At 38.8% G+C, this 23,075-nt stretch overlaps 1 protein-coding gene across 1 annotated transcript in view; it reads left to right on the top strand.

The window, feature by feature from the left end:
- Positions 1-18,708, top strand: part of APOO (apolipoprotein O) — a gene marked incomplete at its 5' end in the record, with an annotated part of 30,663 nt that extends 11,955 nt beyond the window's left edge. The window contains 4 exons of the mRNA XM_010173438.2: positions 2,078-2,169; positions 4,890-4,997; positions 14,944-15,042; positions 18,384-18,708. Coding sequence (XP_010171740.2) covers positions 2,078-2,169; positions 4,890-4,997; positions 14,944-15,012 — 269 coding nt within the window. The remainder of the gene's footprint in view (positions 1-2,077; positions 2,170-4,889; positions 4,998-14,943; positions 15,043-18,383) is intronic.
- Positions 18,709-23,075: the final 4,367 nt, after the last annotated feature.

Consider the following 23,075-nt stretch of genomic DNA (forward strand, 5'->3'; position numbering starts at 1 on the left):
GGCCTGTATGTGTTGAACAAACTTGTGTACTTGGTTATGTAGAAGTGGAAAGCATTGGGTGAATATATGCACTTAGATGCACACTGTTCAGAATTCTCCAGTGAAGATGATGAAAGCAGTACTCTTTATTTCTTTTCTAGCATTTTTTAAAATGAAAATCAAGTTTTCCAACTTTACCTATTTGAAGTTCTTGCTCTTCAAATTCCTGCTTCTTGAGTGATGTGATTATGAATGAGATGAGCTTCCAGCCTTTATGACTATAGCAAAATTGAGGAGGAGAAGAGGGAAGTGCAGTCTTGGGGCTGGATCTGAAAGATTAGAGGGTCCTAAGTTTAATAACAATAAAAATCCCTCATAATGGAAATGTCTGATTTGTAACTCTTTTAGGATAGGAGACATTATTTTAAAGCTTTTTGTCTGGTTATAGTTAACAGTTATTTCTAGAAAATATTCAAACTGTAGGAGGAAGTACCCCTTAATTCTTACGCTACAGAAAGTTAGAACCAAATGTCCTCTTTTTTTATCCCTTCCTGCCTTGGTCCTACTGGAAAAACTGTCCACTTGGAAGGTACAGATAAAATCTTCCAGGTCTAACCATAACACTTGAAGATACAGCTGCCCACTAAGTAGAAAGTGCAGTATTTGGGGTTTAATCATGTGAATATTGTGCTGTCATCCAGCTTCATTTAAAATAACTGTTTAAAAATAGTTCTGACCTTGTTGAGCATTACTAGAAGGGATACGAGAGTATTCCTAAACTTCCCTCTAATGGGTGTCTCCAGCAGGTAGCGGCCTGCTGGAAGGCATTAGTATCTTCAACTATTACATTTATTCCTGAAGTGGTATTGTAGGCACACAGATAAACTATCACTAGTGAAGATTTCCCCATTCCCAGAAATTACAATAAATGTGCAATTTTTCTGGTTCTAAAAAGGCAATGAAGCTTGCCTTTCCTGTGCTTTCTGACAGCTAATTGGTACCAAGTTCCCCCTTCGCTAGACTAGCAACATCACTTTGTGAATGTCTCTTGTTTACTGCTGAGTTTCTCATCTCATCATGAGCATATGTTAGTGGAAGCCCTAAGCACTTCTAAAATGCATTTCCTCTTCAAAATTCATTATTCCTTTCTTAGAAGCACGTGTGGCTTTGCGTACAGGACAGGCTGTTCTATGAGGAGCAGAACTACTGCGTCATGACTCCTGTATGTCTGTTCTATGACCTTCTTGTCTCCTGTACTGCTTGCTTTTCTCCTTTACCTGCTCCCTTCTGTGTTCCTTTCTAACTAGATAAACTGCAGCATGCCCTCTAACCGACTCAGTGATGCGTACTGTCACTGACCAGCCAGGATACGCAACCTGTGGCCAGCTGTGATAAGAGGAGGAACTTTTCAGGCAGTTAAATTATTTTAGACTTCAATAATTGAATAGAGAGTTTAAATTGATTAAAATGTTCAAAATTTAGCTGAGGACTGAGCAATAGGCGTGTAGCACAATTGTAAGTAGTTTAAAAGTACTTTTGAATGCTTTTTCAATTGCTATAGTGAATCAAGAAAAATTACTGGTAAGAGCAGTTGTGGAAGAATCAATATTTGTGAGTCAAGGTAACTTTGTACTGGAATGTCTCTTATTCTCCTTGATGTATGGAGAGTGCTATCCTAACCTTTCTTTGCCTGAGTTTTTCCCTTTAGCTTGGAAAAGAGTATCAGTTGGTGTAATTCTCTTAAATCTTGCTTAACTGTGGCTTTTACTTCATTATTCAGTACTGAAATAAATTACTTATTACTACAGTAAATATAGTTGTAAAGTAATTTTCACTATGGAAAGACATTAATAAAACTATTCTCTTAAAAAGGTTAAGAGAATAATTACTGATCAGAGTAATAATGTTTCTTAAGAAACCAGTAGGACTGAATGGAAAATTCAGTCTGTATTTAATAAAATAAATGCTAAACTGTATTTAATAAAATTGTTTTGATTATGAATAAAAGGGTAGGGCCATTCAGCTGTCTTGGTTAGCATACGCTCTAACAATGTTTTGGGGGTTTTCTTGTTTTTTGGGTTTTTTTGTTGTGAAACAGGATCTAAAATAAAGAAGCTAGTGTATCCTGCAAGTCTCATGGGTATTGGTGCCTCCATGTATTACCCTCAGCAAGCAGTTGCTGTTGCAAAGGTCAGTGATGTTACCTTTCTTTGGAGAAGTGTCTTTTACTTTGATTATTGCCTCCTACCTTCAAATTAACTGGTAGTCCATTTTTAAAAGCCATGTCAGTGTGCTTGGCACTTAACAAAATGATAGTTATCTTGTCAAAGAACATGCAGTCTAGGCTGAAAGACAGTCAGATATTCTGTTTCTTTTAGTTTCTGTTTAACATCTGCAGCAGTGTCTTCACTTTGAGGAACATAATTTCCTTTCTCAGTCCTAATCTCAAGTAATTATAAATTAATGTAAGTATGCTTAATAAGTGCAGTTTGCATGTTTACTTCCAATACTAAGAAAGCCTGAAGTATCTTGATAGCAAATGAAAACACGGTTTGAAAGAAAGGAGAGGGGGGGGGAAAAAAGAAAAAGGAGTTTCTATAGAGAAATAACACAAAAAACATTTTGAGATAAACATTGTTATTTAAGCTTTCTCCTTTTGTTGGACAGAGTTTTAAGAAAGATAGCATACACATTCTGGAATGGGGTAAGGATTCTGCTGCTTATTGGATACCTTTCCTGTTTATGCATTTGTTGTTTCAGGCACATAAGAAATATGTTAACCTGCAGTTGCTTAGAGTGGGTTTCCTATGAAGAGAGGAACTGAAGAGACCAGACAATTGCTTACAGCCCCTACTAACGTCAGTTCATGTGCCTTGCTGTTCACACTTAATTTTACTGGCAGATTCCTCATTTCTCCACCACATTCTTTTTCAAATCCAGCTTTTAACTACTTACAGTGGACATATTTTAATGAGTCAAAAACTTTATATTTCAGGCTTTGGTAATTTGCTATCCACTTACTGGTGACTGTGTATGACACTGAGATGTTAGGATGAAAATACGATATTCTGAAGAAAATACAATGTTGTTTGAAAACTGAAAGGTCGTTGACTTAGGGAGAGTCAAAAATGTGGTGTTTGAATTCTGCCAGCATGGTGATAGACTGGTCTTTGATGGAAACTCTTTTTAGTGCTTCCAGGATTCAGATGCTCTAAATACTTATAGTTCTGTTGACTTACTCTCAAGGAATGAAAATTATGTGAGTGGTAGGAAAAAAGCAATCACTATTTAAGAAACTTGGACATTTCTGTTGGAAACTGTGTATTGAAATTCTCATTGTCTTCTGAACAGTGAAGTGGGAAGTGGATGAATGGTGTTCAGACCGATGTTACTGTTTTTGAAGAAGCTCAGTTTGGTATTAACTGTGGATTTGCTACTAACAGCTTCACAATACTGTGTTTATTTTACGAAAACTTTGAAGTGCCTGATTGCCCTTTGATTAATTCACAGTTCTTAGTCTAACTCTAATAAAAAATCTGATATGAGACCATGAGCCTGAAACGTGGTTAAAATAGGTTTAGCTTTTTGACTTGGTCAGGACATCAGACCTAAGAATTTGTAAACTTCTGTAGAGAGAGGGATATCCTAGATATTGGTTTGGTTCCTCTAATCTCTCTTGTGCTTTTAAAGCAGCAAAGTTTTAAGCATATCAGATCTTACTATCTGTAATTTTTATGCTTAAATCTGAAATTGGAAGCACTTGATCCTCTCTAGTAATTATTTTGAAATGTTTCATAGGCCTTTCAAAAAATTTCTGTAAGCCTAGGAAGGTATGCTGTCAGTACAAAGCTCATTTGCCAAATTAATAGAACAGTACAGGAAATATTCTGGAACATAAATTTTATTTTTTTTATTTATTCTTTATCATAATGTTCTTATAATAATATGTTCGTCTCTGACTCGGGAAATCTCTGAGCAGCAAATTGTTGGAGGCTGGAATAAACTTAAATTCATTCAGAAACTGTTTCAGAAACATCATTTGTGCTTATCCTGTTCTCATAGTTTTGGTTTTCCAGCTTTGCCTGCTGGGGGAGGTAGGGTGATACCTTCTTATTTCTTGATTTCTTAAGTATTTGAGTTTAATAGCTGTCTAGTTGGGCAAATTGTCAGTTATTGCTGTTCTTTATTTGTGAGAAAACTGGTAGCGATATGAAAGTGAGTACTGACCTGAGCCTGGAGCTGTAAAAACCTAGCACTTGAGCTTTAAAGGCTGCTATGAATATTGCAGTTCTGTATCATGTAAGGGGCAGGAGATACACTTTTAATGGAGTTAGCGGTTTTTCCCGTTGTAAAATTGCCTGTTGGTGTAATTTAGCAAACACTGTCTTTCCTCGCTGCCTTCTGTTTTGGGAGTTGATGGCTGGTTATTCATTACAACCATCTGTCAGCAAATTGGGTCCTTCTTCTAAACAGCAAACAAACAAAGGGGTGCTCTTACTCTTCTGTCAAAGCAGTGGAAACGTAAAGTCACAAAATAGTGACAAACTAAGTAGGGTGGCTTGTTGTTTTTTGGGTTTTTTTAATTTAAAATGACTATGGTCAAACGAAGAAATACTCTGCTTATACTAAACCTGTTCAACCAGAATGGTTTCCATGCAACATAATTCCACCTCTTTTTATACAGATAAGTTTTCAGGTAGTCTTCAAACAGTGTTTTTAGCAAGTTGGCTTTTCTTATTCTTCATTTGTCATTTTTATTTTTTCAATATATCTATTAATGCTGTGCACCCTGAGCTGGAATAGGAAGCTGCTAAAGATACTGTGTCTTGAGACTTCTTCTACTTAAACAAGAAGCAAAATAATATTTCATGGATTATTAAGTTAATGCTTTCTAATATCTTGTTCCAAAGGTTGCTGGTACACAGGTGTATGACTGGAGTCTTCAGGGATATATTGCTGTAGAATCTCTTTGGAAGGATAATCCTAAGAAGAAGAAATCTGCGAAAAAAAGTGATAAGGTAAGAAGTCTGAGGAACTTACTTCTGAATTTACTGTTGCATTCTCAGATAAAGCAAGTATGAACAATAGTGGTTTTTTCCACTCTGACTCAGCTTTTATTTCTGAAGACAAAGATTTCATTCTGCTTTCTAAGCTGTGGAAAAGTATTAAGTTTATTTCAAGTTAAACTTGTAGAAATGCTGTTTGGAAGTTTTCTTTAGTATAGTCTACTAAGTGTTTAATAGGAAAGCTGGGAGTAGTGTGATTGGAATGATACAGATCAAGGCTCTTATGATCTTTATTTAAAGAATTATTTTTTTAAAAAAGTAATTTAATTTGTCAAGCTGTGTCTTAAAATCTGAAATAACGTTTTCATTACATACTTCTTCTTTGAAAGAGAGAAAATAGAATCTTGTTTCCAATTTATTCCCTTTTGTATTATTTGAATGTTCGGGAGTATTTGCTTTAGCGTGATGATGTCATTGTGTGCTGCTCTAGTAAATGTTACTATCTAGTCATAAAAGCAGCAGTTTATAGGGATATGCAGTTTTTAGGGAATTAATCATAGATAACTAGCTGTGTGGATTAATATTTAAAGCCCTGTTTTAGGAAACTTTGGTTTAATTGGTTCTCATCCAGAAGACTACCAATAAAAATTGAGTTTCTTTTGAATCTGCTTTGAACCGAGCATCCTGGCATAGTCATTGCTGAAAGTGTCTGCTTTCTGAATTTCCAGTTGTTAAACAACACTGTATGAGGGGTCAGACTAATATTCACATTTGTGATTTTTTTTTTTTTTTTTTTTTTTTTTTTTTAAGTTAGAATAACATTTATCTTTTTTTTTTCTGTTCTGCAAGTCACTTTTTTGGTCTGTCTTTACTGTTCTGTGCTATGCTAAGCAGGCTGATGTCCTGCCTTTGAGATGCCTGGACCTGATGACAGAGTAAATGCTAACATAATGGCTTTGTTTTCTAGAGTTTGGCAAGCACTGAGGTTTCTTTAAGACTGTGCTTTTGAATTAACATTGCACATACAACTAAGTGAATATCTACATGATTATTTTCAGTTTTAGAACACAGCAGTTTTCCTTATTCCCCCTACAGAGCAGCTTTCCCTAGTCCTCCTACAGAGCATCAGTGCTACAGTGTGATTTCCTTGTGTAGTTCACCAGCCTTTTTTCCAGCACTCCTGCGATCCATGCTTATCCAATACCCCCATTCTAAGACACATGTGCCTTTAGTTACTCTAAATCTCAGTATCTCAGCAAGTGTGCTCTTCCATAGTTGACTTACCATCAGCAAAGTAGTTGTGCTATATTTAAGTCATATTGTTACCTAACTATTTGCTTATATGTTTGTGTGTGTTAAAGCAGTATATATTAAGACTTTATATTAGAATTTTAAAAATATATATGTATGTATATGTAATGCATATTATATTTCTATATAAAACCACAAAATGGTTGAGGTTGGAAGGGACCTCTGGAGATGATCTACTCCAACCCCCCTGCTCAACTGGGGCCACCTCAAGTCATTTGTCCAGGACTCTGTCCAGATGGCACTTGAGTGTCTCCAAGGTTGGAGACTCTGCAACCTCCCTGGGCAACCTGTGCCAGGGCTCGGTCACTCTCACAGTAAAAATGTGTTTCCTGATGTTCAGAGGGAACCTCCTTTGTTTCAGTTTGTGCCCATTGCCTCTGGTCCTGTCACTGGGCACCACTGAAAAGAGCCTGGCTCTGTCCTCTGTGCACCTTCCCTTCAGGTATTTTTGTAGATTGATGAGATCCCCCTGAGCCTTCTCTTCTCCAGGCTGAACAGTTCCAGCTCTCTCAGCCTGTCCTCAAAGGAGACGTTCCAGTCTCTTTGTGGCCCTTTGCTGGACTCTATCCAGTATGTCTATGTCTGTCTTATACTGGAGAGCCCAGAACTGGACACAGTACTTAAACTTTGTCTGTAAAGTTGGTCAAACATAATACACAACTGTAGTGAAATTGTAGGATTTCAGTTTTGTGTGTCTGTAGTTGTTTGCTTCTACAGATTGCTAGATGTTGTGACTGGATGGGAATGTCCAGTAGAGCAATGTACAGTGATATCATTATGTTAGAGCAAATATTCATAAATATTCCCCCAAAAAAATCAGAAATAAGATTCTATTTTGCTGATTCTAATGTATTTTGCATTCTACAAAATGCTACCAAGTTTCAAAATAAGTGCACTGTGATTAATTAATGATATTAGTTGAAGATGAGCACTGACTTGTGAAAAAATTAGAACTTGTTTTAATGAATCATTACATTATGTGATGTCTTAATCATAATTTATAACCTGCCTGAAGCTTCTGGAGTTAAGTATCTTATTGATGGTTTTGGTTTTTATCTACTAGACATTTCTGTTACCCCACAGGAGCAAGCTGTCTTTGTAGTTGTACCTCTTGGATACAGATAAGCAAACTGACTTCCAGGAAATACATGTAGATGGCTCAGTGGAGCAGGGTGTAAGGGACTGGAGAACTGTGCGAGTTGATTAAATGTGTGCCAGGGAGAGCCTGTAAGGTTTTAAGGGAATTTTTTTAACTGCTGCTTAAAGAAATAAAAGTTCAGGTGCGCAACATAAAGCTTTTGTGGTTTTAAATTCACTTCTAAACTCACTGCAGCTTTAATTCCTGATTTCTAAGCAGCTATGCTCGTTCCGTTGTTATAAACTGCTGCCCTAGCTGCAGGCTGCTTCCCATCTCTCATTTGAGTTGCTTAATGTAGCCTGGCAAAGCTAACAGGTGATTTGGAAACAACTTTGAACCAGCAGAAAGTCTTGGTCTTGTACTGTGGACCTCCTGGTTGAGCTATAGCTCACGGCTGGCAACAGTCCGTACCGGGTTGACAATGGTGTGTAGCTTCTGGGTTGTTGTAAACCAGAAGTCCTATCCAACCAGAATAATGGTGTTTTCAGCTCAGAAACTTAAGATGTAAGGGGGATAGCCACTAAGAGAGAGATGCTCTGGAGAGGTAATTGTGCTTCAAGAGACTGCAGGTATGGGACCGAGTTCCCTAGGTGGGTCTAGGTGTGGGTCTAGGTGTGGGACTAGTTCCAAACAAGCTGGATTGGAGAAACGTTCACGTGTGCTGTCAGTTGGCGAGTCTTACAAGAGTGGAGACTTTCATCAGTGGTACTCATCCTGTATTGGCCCTGGGCGCTTCAGGAAATGCACTTGTATAGCTCTTTGAATAAACAAAGGGGAGTTATTTGTACTGTACCTTTCCTAGAACCTAGGGTGTCAAAAAGTATCTCAAAAAAATAGGCAACATTAAAATATTTCAGAAAGACAAACCGAGAGCATGAGTAAAAACTAGCTGAGCTTTTTATTTTTTTGTGTCCCAGGCTTTCAAAGGAAACATGTGCTTGTTATTGAAAGGCAAAAACTTTTGGAGCTTTCATCTTATTATAAGGCTTATTCAAGCACTTGCTACCTCAGCAGAAAAACAAACGACATGCAAAATTGCAGAGACCACTAAGTAAACACACTTCTTTCTCTTCCTCCTTGCAGAATCTTTAAATCACACCCCTTAGTTGCCAAAATATGTTATTTGCACAGGGGAGTGAAATGCCATTGAATGGTTTCCTCCTGAAGTTAATCTGATTTATCAGATATTGTTAATGTTTAAATGTTGCCATTTAACTTCATGGGTTAGGCAAGGTACAAAAATCCTGTTGACTCAAATGAAGAAGCACTGTGCACTTGATGAGATTGCCTGCATTTCAGATGTTCAGTGATCTGTTACCACTGGAGTATACAGCCTCATTGTTTCTTTGTCCTTTGAAGTTGTTAAAGAGAGGGTATTGTCTCCTGGGTGTCCAGAGAGGCTGAACAGCAGTTGTAAAAAGTCACATGCTTTTGAAGTCACTGGAATGTGGACTGAAAAGTATTTCTCATGGAAGAAGTCGGCTCTGAAACTTCCTTTGGTCTGTGCTGGTGAAGCAGTATAAAATACATAGTTGAGAATTTGAGGGGGTAGAGGTGGGTTTGGGTTTTTTCTTGTTGTTTTGGTTTAATTGTTTTAGGGTTTTTTGAGATAGTGTTGTGATGTTCTATCAGGACGTGGTCTGGCACAGCTCATAATGAAAACCTCTCCCTGTTTTTATACATAGAAGCACTGGTATGTCCCTAACATGAGATATGAGAGGTGAAGTCTACCCTAGAAAAACTTCTGCTGTCTGTCTCTAAAGCTGTGTGGTTATACTAATGCAAAAAAAAACAAAAAACAAACCTTTTCTTCATACAAATTATTAGATCCATCAAATCAGTATCCACAGAAGTGTCATGGAAGAAAATGAATACTTCTATCACGTACTAAAATTGGCAAAGCATTCTGGGACTCTTCTCAACTTGACAGCCCTGTGAATTGGGTTGTTTTTGTATATTTATTTCTTATTGTCCTACTAGGCAGCTAGATTCCTTAACTAGTGAAGGCAAATGCAAATGTTATTCCTGAGTTGTTGTTACAGCAGATGTAACCCATTGCATGAAACCCTGCCAGAGCAAAAGATGTTATTTTTTGTTTTTCTGACATTCACTCTAGCATTTTCCTGTTGCTACACAAACGATTCTTGAAAATAGTCAAGCAATATATGGGTGGCTCTTCTTGGCTTGTGTTAATTTGTTATGTTGCTCATAATTTGTTTGATAGTCATAGGTACCACAGCTGTGCATGACTTCATGTTTGTGGAGCAATATGTCATTAAAATAGATGTGGTATGTCAATTTTCTCAAGGTTTTATGAAACAAAAACCTGTGCCAAACTGAAGTCATATCAACTGAAATCTTAAGTTCTGCAGAGAAAGATGAATTCCAGGACCTTCTGCTGCTACGTTTCAAAACACTGTGGCTGGAGCCTCTCCATAGAGCAAGTTTGTGTGATAAGGTTTTGAAGACGATGTTTACAGTGCAGCATTCTGGTATCCCGAAGCGGGCTTGTTGAAGGAGCCAGCTCTTACAGGATGTCAGGGTGAAAGCCCTCTGCTAAAACTGTGCAAGTACCATAAGGAAGGATCAGTGTTCACATTTTTTATTTCCAGGAGGATGAAACATTTTCCTAATAAGAGACAGCAGAAATAGTTATTCAGCTTCTTTATACTTTGTCTTGATGTAGAGTGGACAACTTTTCTACTTCTTCCCCCAGGTAGAGGAGATGGTAGAAGAAATGTCAATATCTTGTTTGGGGATCGGTAATATTTTAAGGGCTTTATCTTCTGAAAATCTTTTGCTTACTTGAGTGAACTTTACTCACAAGAAGTAATTCCACAAAAATCAATGAAATTTGTATTAACATTTATCTTATCAGATTGTAAGCGTCCAGGGATGTAATGGAAATGTAAGATGTGTCCCTCAAACCTTGTTTATCATAAACTTAGCTTGCAAAGTTCACGGAGAATCATACCAACTTATGCCTTTATGCTGTTTTTTTAGAGTGATGTGTTTGAAACCCTTTTCAGTAGCCTTAGGCGGAATCAGACTTTCATTACTGGAGTTTTGCTATTATGAAGGCTAATACTCTGCTTTACCTTCAGCTAGTCTTTGTGAGTAACTGGTCCCTCTGCTCTCCCCAGTAGTGCCATAGTTCATGCAAGATCATCTTTTTCTACATTTCTTTTCTTCTACTCTTTTTTTGCCTTCCAGTTTCTACAGAAGTGTTGAACTGGCTGAACTGGTAAGCCAGTGAGTTGCAGCTTCTTTTTTTCTTTTTAATTTTTTTTCCCCCCACAGCGATCTCTGTTCAATGCTGGCTGAGTTTACCAGCTTTAATACCTGTCCTTAGGTCAGAGGGATGGACAACCTGTAGCAGCTTGAGTATTTTGTGCAGCAGCATAAACTTAAGGACTGTGGTTTTCTACACGAAGGATTATAACTTCTTTACAGAAAACTGTTTAAAGATGAGTGTTGCAGAGCCACAGTTCAATACATGCTGCCTGTAAGTTTCTGACAATCAGGTCCTGTTTGTCAGTTAGCTCATTTGATGTTTATTTTCATAAAGTGCAGCCTTTTTGCCCTTCCTCTTCTGCCTCTGGTTTCAGTACTTCCATAATTTGTACTGTTGTATTGTGCTGTAGGGTTGTTAGTTCTCCTACTATAATGACTTCATCTTCAAGTGACAAGGGCGTGTGTTACGGCACCAAGTCACTTAAACCCAGGTTTTGTTCCAGCCAGTGAGCTAATAAGTACTGAAACACGTAAAAAACCACAATTTTCTTGTTGCTTGGTTTTCATCCCTGCCTGGTCTGTTGATGGACACCATCCGTGACTTACCAATACTAATGTATAACATATATATATATTTATTTTTTAAACATACAGATACATTTTTATTGCACATATAAAAATATATCAATATTTAAAACGTGTCTATATGGCTATCTCTGTGTATTTTATTAAGTGCTGGCTGGTGACAGAGTACTTCCAAGTGCAGAGTCTGCTCAGCTTTGGTTACTTGTTTCCTGCACTTACTCAGAACAAGCATCAAGGAAATTGTGGACCCAAACTTTCTTCATCCAAAAGCTGTGGAAGTTGTGATGTCAGCCTGTTACCTGGGGAGCTTTACTGTCAGCATCAGGGACTGTGACAGTAGCAAACCTTCAACTGTACTTTAAGTGGAGAGTTCTTAAGTCACTTGTGTTTTAAGCATCCTTTATAACACAACATAAGCAGCTGGGAGAGCTTCTTTCTACAACAATGCTTCTAAGACTTGTCTTTGGTAGCTTCTGAACAGACAAGCAAAAGGTTGGTCATCTGAACTAACAGATAAACATCTACTTCTGACAGAAAATACTGTTCACTGTTGTATGCTTCCTTTTACTGTTTGGTAGTAAGAACAACAACAGAGTAAAACTTATAAATATTATTCTTTTGGACTGGAGCCTTAGTACAGGCAGTGGTGAATTTAAATGTGTTAGAGGTGGGAAAGACAGAATCTACTCTGCAAAAAGTTGGTGCCCTTTAGGGCAACTTAGAGTAATATTTTTTAAAGTGCTTCATATCTCTGAGAGAGTTAAGTTCAAGCTCAGATAAAAACAAAAGAAGGAGAGTGAGTTATTGATTGACTGGGGGAGGATGAATGAGGTAAACCAGTGACGTTCTCTTTATTCCAAGCAATACATTGCAAACAGAAGAGGACAGAAGAAAAGGTAAATTATTAATCTGTTAGCCCAGGTGAGCCTTTGTTTTTCTTTTGCAGCTGCTGTTTTTTTCTGGTGGTCAGACTCTACCTTTCAAGAGTTTTCCATAAGCATGAGAGAGATGTGTGCCTACCTTGGGAGCTGTTTATAAGTGCAAAAGGGTCTGGCCATCTGCAGAACTTTCTCAGAGCAACAGAAAGTAACTCCTGCATCAGGCGAGGTTGTAATGTGAGGAAGAAGCCACCCCCACGCTTGTTTTTTTGACATTAGGCTGGGTTGCTTTTGGGCATTTTTCTCTGTACGGAAGGAAAATGCTCCCAGAAATCACTGCATTTGTTTTTTAAGTTTGTCATCTAAAATTTGGGTCTCAATGTATCTCTGTTAGGTACTGTGAGCTGAGTTGGAGTGTCTTTTAGTCACTCATGTAAACATTATGTACAGTCACCTTAGTTTCGATATTATTTTCAATTTTGAATAATGATAGCTTTTTTTTTTTTTTTAATCCCATGGAATACCAATTCTTTGAACACTTTACTAATGAATGTGTTACGGAATTTTTTTATCAGTCACCTTTCAGTTGAAACTGTCAGACATGTGAAAATGCTGCAAAATATTTCCCCTTCTGCTGTGGGACGGAGCGCTGATGCGTGAACTCCTCTGGCCACCCAGATACGTTATGGAATGGTTGTGTTAGGCCAGAAAGTAGAAAGACCGTCTTGAATGTGTGCCTACTTCTAATTACGAAGGGCATCATGGCCCAGAGGAGGTCTGTCTTCTGGGTCACTGATTTAAACACATTTTTTGCTTCTGATCTGGTTTTGAGTGTGACCAGAGGGCTTTGACACTGTGTTGTAAAATTAGGTGTGTTTATTTCCTGTGCCAGCTCAAAGGACAGGAGCGGCTCCCTTCCTGGCTACGCATATTGCTGCTTGATCAGTCTCACTGTTTGCATAGTGGGCACGTACAGTGGATGGAGCTAAAAGAACTTCTTAATTGCTAATTCAGCAAATGAGTTTGTGTGAGTTTAGCCAATCCACAGTTTAGCAGTAGATTGGCTCAAATTAAATAATTCCAGCTTAATAGATGTAGTGAAGATAAGCTGTGTGATGAGATCTACTAGCTCACAGAAACAGAGGAACTGAGCAAGACCCCTGTTTTCCTGTACATTTGTGTGTGTGTGTTGCTTTGGGTTTTTTTCCTCTTTCAGGAAATATAAAAAAATAAAGCTTATCTAGATGGTATTTGCTTTTTAAAAGTTAAAACAAGCAAGTGAGAAAACATAGAACTCTCTGCGAACAACTTATTTTTAGTTCCTTTGTTCACGACTGAGTAATCCCTGAGATGAGGCATCGTGAGTCAGATTATTCATTATAAATTGTAGTAAAATGTCGTAACTTACAAGTTCCTGTGCAGGAAAATTATGGAGTAGATCATTATTTTGAAATGGGTGTGGTTTGTGGATGTGATTTCCTATACTGTGAAATATCCAGGGTAGAGATCAAAACAAAATGGATTTTTGAAAGAAAGAATTACCTTTTAAGGGTCTTGCTAGACATACTTTGTGTAAGGAATTCAAGAATTATCTTCATAATTGAATCTTGATGTATTGAGTCCATATCTCCAGTACAGCATATGCAGTCTCTCATAGACTCAGTATCTTATTCATAGTAGTAAATTTGTGCTGGGACATAAATTTGACCCATCCTGTGACATGTTTCTGTTTCCCAGTCTCTTTTGCCTTATTTTGGTACATTTTTCAATCACATTGAAATCATATTGGTAAAAGTATCTTTTTAGAATAAAAAGAAAATGCCATTTAATTTTCATAGGTAGAATTTAAGAATAATTCAGACTGGGTGTGACCTCTGATCATTTCATCCAACACCCTCTTCAAAGCAGAGACAGCTTTGAAGTTGGATTTGGTGGCTCAGGCCTTGTGCAGTCAAGTGCAGAATATTTTCAAAGATGTAAATTGAAAAAGCTCTCTGGAAAATCTGCTCTTGTGCTTGGTCAGTGGTGTGATACACTTTTTTTTTTTTCCTTCCTTAGATCTAATAGAATTTTGCCGTACTCCTGTGTCCTTTGCTCCATGTCCTTTTGGTGCAAACCTCTGAGAAGAACCTAGCTCTTCCAAATGTGTAAATGCCCATTAAGGAACTGTGGATAGCAATTAGGTTCCCCCTTTGTCTGGTCTCCTCTGGGCTGAGCAGACCCACATCTCTCAGCCTGTCCTTGTAGGTCACGTGCTTCAGTCCCCTAGCCATGTGTGTGGCCCTTTAAGTATTTCCTAAATTGATATCTAGTTAAAACTATAATCAAGTGCCTGTTCATTATAGCACACTTGGCAAATAGATAGACCAGATGCTTTAACAAGCCTCTCTTCATTCTTTGATTTCTATCATTTATTTCAGGGAAAGTGTGAGAACGCTCTCAAAGGATACGTACTAAGAGAGACCTATTGTGTAAATCCACACAGAATTCAGAGAATGCAAAATAGCAACTACTCTGTGGGAATTCATCCTCTGTTATTAGTGCAGGCAAAATGAGTCAATTAAAACATTTCTGTTGAACTACTTGTTCTTTCAAATCCCTTAATTGTGCAGCTAACTACAGGAAGACTGAAATCTAGAAAACGTTTGGGAGAAGATCATATTTGAGTATATTATACTGAATTAGTCTCATCAACCACTTGATTTTGCGAGAAGTTTTTGTTTCAGGTTTTGAAGAGGGTTTCTGTTTTAGCAAAAACATTAATCATGCATTATCTCAGTTGAAACTTTGTGCATATTTTTCCCTCCTCAAGGGTGATACAGATGGTGACAAGCCCCTGGAAATCCATGCTGCTTCAAATGAAGAGCAAGCACAGAAGTAGTAGAACATCAGATCACTTGGCATCGAACAGGTAAAACTGATAACAGTCTGTGACTACAGCAGCAAAGTAACCTGGAAAAGCTGAACATTTGCTTGTAGTTATTTTCTTCGTATTGATGAAGAAAGAGGGGAGGAGATGTAATAACTTTATTAATCTTAACGTTTCTCAAGAATATGTGTGCTCCTTAACACTATTTAACTTACCTAAATTCTTCATCTTTAGAACGTAACAAGTAAATATATGTCTCCTCCAAGGGTTCTGAGTAAATTTAGCAAGGCATCATTAATGTATTGGGTTTTTTTTCCTTCTCTCCTTCCCATTTCTGCCCCGTGTATCAAAAACCTCTTTGCTGCCTTTGTCACACCCATGCGGGGATGAAAGAGGGGAAAGAAACCTCTTTCCTACTGATACATTTTCTCTGAAGATTTGTCAGTGCCAGGGTACAACGTTATCTTACAGCCTGTAACAGTCCACAGTGTGCCTGACCTTTTGTGTTGATGCACCTCCCTGATGAGACGTGCTTCATCAGCTGGGAATGAATGATGGAGGAAATAGAGGCAGCTTTTCCCAGTTCTCCGAGCCAGAAACTCGAGTTGAGACGCCAGTTTTGTTTCTGACTTGGCCACTGGGCTGCTTTCTAAACTCCAGCAAGTCCCATGATTGTTACAGTTTCTAGAAAAGCAAAACAAAAACACCTTCTCAGCCTCTTAAAGATGGTTCCGTTTCATAGGACAAAAATGGCTCTGTGTTTGGGACTTATTATTACTAATGATAATGTAATTGGACAGAATTTAGTACAAAATCAGATAATATCTACTCTGCTATCAGTTGGTAAAGGTTATCTTTTCTGAACTGTTTGCTACTTGCTTGTCTTTGCCCTATATTATTTTCATATTATGTTAAACTTATTTTTCATCAGAAAGTAATGCTAGCACTGTAGAGACTCCTCGTTATTTTTGTGTGCAGTGTTCCATTTATCAGGTAAAGTTCTTTCTTTGCCAAACTGCCAACTGTGTAAATAGAGTCTGGATTTAGAAAACTGCACACATTTTTTCTTCCAGGCATCATCACCAGTCACAAATGTTTGCAGATGTGATAGAACGCACACATCTGCTGAGCAACAGCGTTCCACTGCTCTATGGTCAGCTTTAAAAGCAAAACTAATTTCTAATGTTGTGTTTCCCTTAGTGTATTTTTAATTGCTGTAGCTAATTCTCTCAGGGGCAAAAGGGTATGTTGGCTGGCTGATTTACTGAGTACATTAGTTTTTCCTTCTGCAGTATGAAGTATTTAAGAATACATGTTTTCCAAGTATTTTATAAAATAGCCATATAAAATAAAAAATTAAAAAAAAGAGGAAGAACAGTTTTATTTTGAGTAAAGATATTCAGGAGAACCAAGAGGAAGAAAAAACAGGCTGAAAGAGTTGGGGCTGTTCAGCCTGGAAAAGAGAAGGCTCTGGGGAGATCTTATAGCTGCCTCCCAGTACCTGAAGGGGGCCTACAAGAAAGCTGGGGAGGGACTTTTCATAAGGACAACTAATGACAAAACAAGGGGAAATGGGTTTAAGCTGAAAGAGGGGAGGTTTAGATTAGATATTAGGAAGAAGTTCTTCACTGCGAGGGTGGTGAGACACTGGCAGAGGTTGCCCAGAGAAGTTGTGGATGCCCCCTCCCTGGAAGTGTTCAAGGCCAGGCTGGATGAGGCTTTGAGCAACCTGGTCTAGTGGAAGGTGTCCCTGCTGATGGCAGGGGGTTGGAACTAGATGATCTTTAAGGTCCCTTCCAACTCAAACCATTCTATAATTCTAAAAGCTTCTCTAAAAGTCACTAAAAAATTCTCCTTATTGTGAACTAGGACAGAGCTACTAAATGATAAAAAGACAGAAAAATTGAACTTTTGTTTATATATGTGGGACACTGTACACAAATATCAAGGTTCATTACAAACAGAAACCTGTAAATAGCTTTTATTTTCTTTTAGCTTTTTTTACTATGTAAATATAATTTCTGGTAGGTCATTATTCACTTTTTAAGTGATAGTGCTTTTTTGCTTAAGGCACGTTTTCTCTTTAAGGAGGGGTGGGTGAAAGGAAGGGAACAAAGCTGTCAGGAAGGCTTATACTAACGCTGGTATCCAGATCCTTTGTCCTCAGGGTTTTAATTATAAATATACTCATGCTATGTAAGCAAGTTTTGAGGAAAACCTCACTAACAGCTGCTGTCTCAGATATTCTACTGTTTTTCTTTTTGAAGAGTTAAGGTACCTTCTGAGGTGCTTAAAGTACCTGGGTGCTGCTACTTGTTTTGACACGTGTTTCTAGAGGAGATACATAAATGGAACTGCTAGATTTGTTGACCTAGAGCAACCAGATGGTGAAAGTTAAATTCAGTATGAATTTTCAGCTGTTCTGCAGGGGTGGCAATTTGTTACTTCTGCTTGAAATCCAATCCAGTTATTTAACTCCATACCCAAGTCCAGATGTTTTGTTGGATTTGAGTGATCCCAAAGGTTGGAGAACACTGCTGTGATCTTTGAAAAGCCATATTTGTTTATTCTGAATGAGGTCAGTCCTGAAAGTCTCACTGTATTTTCAACTGTTGGCAGTATTCCTGGTTGAATCTGGTTACTAAAATAAATACAACCTCATTTTCCTCATAAAGATTTGCCACAGCATGGGTCTCTGAATTGTGAATGATCAGCCAAGGACAAAATCACCTCAGGTTGGAGGGAGTAACATATTTCTCCATTCCAAAAAACAGCAGTATTGCACCTCTTTTATTATAGTGTGTTTGTCATCAATAATTGTATGCAAACTGCAACTCAAACCACATCCCATCTTGGGGAAGCAAGCTTTAATTTTATCCAGCTGTTGTGCTGAAAGTCGCACGGAAGTGACACGGCTTTGTGTTTTTCCATGAAGACAGCATATCTCATTTTCACTCTGTTCAGGTTCTGTATTTATGTAATTCCATTTCTTTGAGTTAAATTACCCTAGATCTACAGCAGAATAAGTGAGATTAGGAAAAAATAATTAAAAAGAATTCTATTTGAGAAAGTAGCTTTTTTGCACAAGATTTCAGTTGGTGTTTTGTTGTTCTGAAATGTTCTTTCTCTTTTATATTTCTATACAGTTCAACTATAGGAATTGAATTTTCTAGAGCAAACATAATCATTAGTGCCGTAATGTCAGTAATACAAAGAGTTAAATCTTTTTACTAGAAGTAAATTGGTAATAAGAATTTTCTTTGTGGCAAGTTGATAAAATTTTATTTGAGGAAAGAGAAGGTCTATGATATTTAATTCTGCTTTCCCCCTCCTTCCCTACCTCCCTCTCCCACTTACCTTCTGTCCCCTTTCCTTGGTTATAGGTGAACAAAAAATACAGATACAAGCAACAATTTCCCAAGAAAAAGAGGAAAACCATCTGAATCCATTTTGATTTTGAATGTGACTAATCTGCCTTCTGCCTCAGGAAAGACTGACAGTGTGCTGCTTGGGCTGCTGGTATGGAATCGGTGAAAGGACACTATGTATTTTGGGTCAGTCTTGAGATCTTGTCTTCAGTTCTGCAGTGGGACTCAAGTCTGCCCGTGCTTGTCCCATTGCAGGTTCAGCACTGCAGGTAGCAAGTCTCAAAAATCCTCAGTTTCTTGTTATTATTTATATATAAAATAAAAATCCAGTTACACGAAATGGTCCTGTTTTTTTCCCTCATCCTGTCTTCTTTAAACTCACGTATGTGACATTTGCACAGTCCATGAAAGGTTCTCGAGGTGCTGTTGACAATGCCTGTATTTTTAGCAGTGAGGAAAAGCTCCAAGCAGCATGATGTTTTGGCTAATGTTAGCTAATAGAATTACGAACGAGAACAATTACAATGTCTCTTGTGTTTTGTCTGAGTCTCCCCCTCCTTTCTATACAAATCTTCTGCCTCATCAGTGCCAGCAGGAGGTATATAATGAAGCATCTGTGAGTTCCTGTCTAGTAGATGGATGGGAATGGAGCTGTTAATGTTTGTTCTTGTTTTTGCTTGAATGCACAGCTCAATGGGAACCAGAACTTTACAGTGGTGGGAACCAGCTATAGAATAACTTGGCTTGTTTCCTTATTCCCAGCTAGGGGAGGGGAGGAAAAAGTGAAGCGAAAGGAAATACAAAAGGATTTCCAGCATTTTGAAATCTTTGCACAATTATAACCCTTTCATCATTTGTTGCCATTTCCATGAGTGTCTCTTTTGGGACATGATGCTTCACAAGTTACTGTAATCCAAGCGGCTCAGAGCATTTCAGGCTCTACTGGTGAGCCTTAAGTGTTCCTAAGTTAATCGGTGAACATGAGGACTGGGGGAATGATGGAATTAAATGTGTGTATGTTATGATAACTTTCTACAAAGAATAGGGAAGCAAATACAAAGTAAATAGTATTCCAAATGCTTTTAAATGTCTTTGTTATTACTTGGTTAGGTATTCTGGCTGAGTGTATTCCACAGACTTTTAGAGAAAAACAAACAGACCTTGGCAGTGCAAATACCAGTCTGCATGGGCATTATAAAACAGGCCAGCTCTTTTTTTAATAGAGACATAAGGCATGTGGTTGCCTCAGGCGGGAAAACAGTATCTCCCAACGTGTTCAGTGCTTGTTCCTATGATTGTTGTAGGCTGGTAAAGATGGATGTTGATGTAACAAAAGAGCAGAGTTCTTATGCGGGCTTTGCTGGATGTGTGTGTTTTGGTTTTACTTTAAAATTTGCCAACATAGTTCAGACGGGCTTGGGAGGATCAAAGTACTGGTTTTTGTCAATAGTGGAAAGGAAAATTGGGAAATGTTGGTCAGCTGTCACTGCTCTGTTACACCACTCTTGCAATACAAGCATAGATTTGTTTCTTCCCTTGAAGATAGTCCTTCACTTCTGCATTCTCATATCCTAGAGGAAATTATTACCATTGGGTTAGGAATACAGATTTAGATGCCTGTATTTTTTTTTTTAATATTTGGCATGTGCCATATTGGCATTTAAGAACATAATTACTTGATAATTCAGGTATCTTCACCCCCAGACTCCACCAAGATTCCCCATTCTCCTTTTCGATGCTGTTTTTAGCTGTTCTATTTCTTTTTACTGCCTGTGAGAGCAAAGTGAAACTTTATGTCCAGTCTGTTTCATTAGCCAGTCCTCATTCAAACACAACAAGCTTTACTCTTTATTTTTTTGCATATATATATATATGTGTGTGTATGTTTAAAAAATCCTGGGTTAAATAAGTTATCAGTTGACTTAAGTGCTTTTGACTTGATCATGTCTTCATACTGCATATTTACACTGCTGTTTAAAAACGTCCCAAATGATAGACATGTAAACAGAATGCTTTTATCTAGCAGGAAATGGCTGCCTCAGAGCACCTGCATGTGCACATGATGAGGAGACGGTTCCAAAATGTGAGCAAGAGAGCCCTAACTGAAATCCTTTCCTTATGTCTTCTGTTTTTTACAAGTACAGGAAATAAATTAAAAAAAAAAAGTTTAATGCTGGTAAAAGTGCAAGAGATTGCAAACATTCAGTTCACTTGGCACTGACCTTCCTAATGAGGAACAGGAGAGCAGTTGCCCACGACTCATACATATGTGTACATCTGTACACTGACACAGATGCACAGAACTAATCTGTGCATGCACGTGTTATCTTTTGCCAGGCTTTGCCTGTGGGTATTACAGCATAAGCTAAAAACAGTGTATTCCCTGCTCAAATTTCACATCAACAGGTTGGCCATCCTTCCATTTGAAGCCTTTCAGCTTGGTAGCTGGGGTCTGTGCAACTGAGGAAATAGTGTTCTCATCTCAGGGTCCTCGGCCATAGTGGCTGTTAGCAAATACGTTGGGGCCAAGTTACCGTGCTCTCTCTCAAAAACACCGTCTTTAATCTCTGCAGCATGTGAAAATCATAGAACTGGAGATGATCAGGTGGCCTGTTCAGCCTGAGTGCTGGGATGGCAGTTCCTGTAGGTGGTGTGTTAGTTGTCTGCATAAAAGTGGACAGCGTAGACGCTGCTTTTGCTAGAAAGAGCATCACCAACCTGGAATAATCCTCTTAGCCCAGGTGGATAGTCTTGCAGCCCTGAACAAAAGCACAGTATTTTGCCACAAGCGTTTATTGCAAAAATCTGGGTTAGACTCAGTGCTCTAACTGTAGAAGGCCCCAGACACAGACCTGTTAGCAGAGGTTGTAATGAAACGTTTTGGGGCGTTCTTCGTTGCATCTGTCACCTCTGAAGAGAGCTGTAACTACAGTGCAGTAAAGAGCAAGACTGATAGGGAGGGAATTGTATTTTAGACCTAGAGAGAATGCTCTGGGAGTTCCAGGGGCTTGCTGCTGTTCTGTTGGTTAGCCCTGGCAGAAGAGTCTCACTGTGAGCACATTTGGTTCGGAACACAGAGGAGCTCCTGCTGCGAGTGTTTCTTTTTCCCTTTTTTTGTTTTCCAAAGGTCATTTCTGTACCTTCCCATAAATCTCCAGGCTCCTCGTAAAGCCGGTTTTATCGTAACAAACTGCTACTGACAAGGAGAGTTTTGGCTCCTCAGGCACGCTGGGGAGGCCAGCATAACTTCCCACTGGGCCTTCCTGGATGTAGCATCTCAAAGCAGGGTCGGCTGTTGCACCTGGCTGGCCTGGCAGCTGCCTCAGTCAACCCCACTGCAGAGGGTTTTGACAGGTACAAAAGCTTCCTGTTTACAAGGCAAATCTTTTGATAATAATATCTTAACTACAAAGCAGATGATGTCTTAGCAGAAAAAAAAAATGTTTCTAACTGTGTGACAATCGCTGACCTCTTGAGTCTGGACCATTAGCTGATCCTGGTATTTTTTGACTGTGTGGTTCTTAAATTGACTGGAGCTGACAGCTTTCTCAAGGTCTCTGTAGAAGCAACGTTGGTATATTGATGCAATTGTGTTGTTTTCTCCAGTTTCGTGTCAGTGAAGTTCACTACTGGCCATCTCTGGTTAAAGACCAAAGTCTGATCTAGACTTTCACCTTGGCTTTGAAGTTCCTGGAGTTCACCAGAGTGCTGCTCTCACAGCCATGTTTTCAAGCTGGTGTTACTGGAAGCCATTGCATTGGTTTTAAAAGCTGGAGAAGTCAAAAGTGGGCTCAGAATGTCTCATAGCTGGTTACCAGTCTTCTTCCCCTAAAAATACCTTTCTTCATGGGAAACAGAGCTACAAAGCCTGCACCAGACTGAGCTGTCAGGCTCTCTTGACTCCTGGCCTTTTTATTTTTGAGTGCATGTAGAGATCTAAATTTACCAACTAACATGCAAAGCCAGTCAGTCATGTGTGGCAGGTAAGCTGGATGTGATGCTCCATCAACAAGCCCAGTTACTGAGGCATGATCTTGTTATTGGTAAGCTTTACTGGAACTTCCATAGAGAGGAAGATGGATCTCGGGTGCATCGCAGCTGTGTGCCCGGGAATAGCCATGCAGCAGCCTGAGCTGTGCTCAGACTCACGATCCCACAGTCTTTGTGCCCACCATGCAAACAGCAGTGCGGCAATGGGAGAGCTTAGTCAGGAAACTTCTCTTTTTGTTTACAGTGTGAATATAAACCTGCACAAGACTCGATAATTTAATTTGATAGAGACTAAAGCTAGGTGGAGTCTGAGTGTCCAGATCTACTGCCTTGAAGTTCCTAAGACAGCCCCATGAAGTAACAGGATGGATCACTCGCTGCACACTTTTTGGCAGAGAGCAGAGGCTGTGTCAGGGCAGCTGTTGCTGCTGACCTTCAGCACTGGGCTTCATCAGTCCTTCTACCCCATGAAGATGGCCAGCAGCCCTGAGGCCGCTGTGCAGAGGAGCGCTGGAGGGCTGCCTGTGAGGGCGTCTTGCCTCAGGGGCTGGCTCAGCCTGCTTTTTAAGGTAGTAGTGAGATCAGCAACGGCATACCTGCATATAAGAGTAACCTCAAGAGAAGAGCCTTGTTTCTTCTTTCTTTGGCCACTGTGGTGTGAAGACTACAGAACCATACCACGTCCTGTACTGAAATCTTTCAAAATCTAATGTGTCC

This window comes from Antrostomus carolinensis, unplaced genomic scaffold (assembly GCF_000700745.2).
Source record: "Antrostomus carolinensis isolate BGI_N321 unplaced genomic scaffold, ASM70074v2 scaffold9068, whole genome shotgun sequence".
NCBI lineage: Eukaryota > Metazoa > Chordata > Aves > Caprimulgiformes > Caprimulgidae > Antrostomus > Antrostomus carolinensis.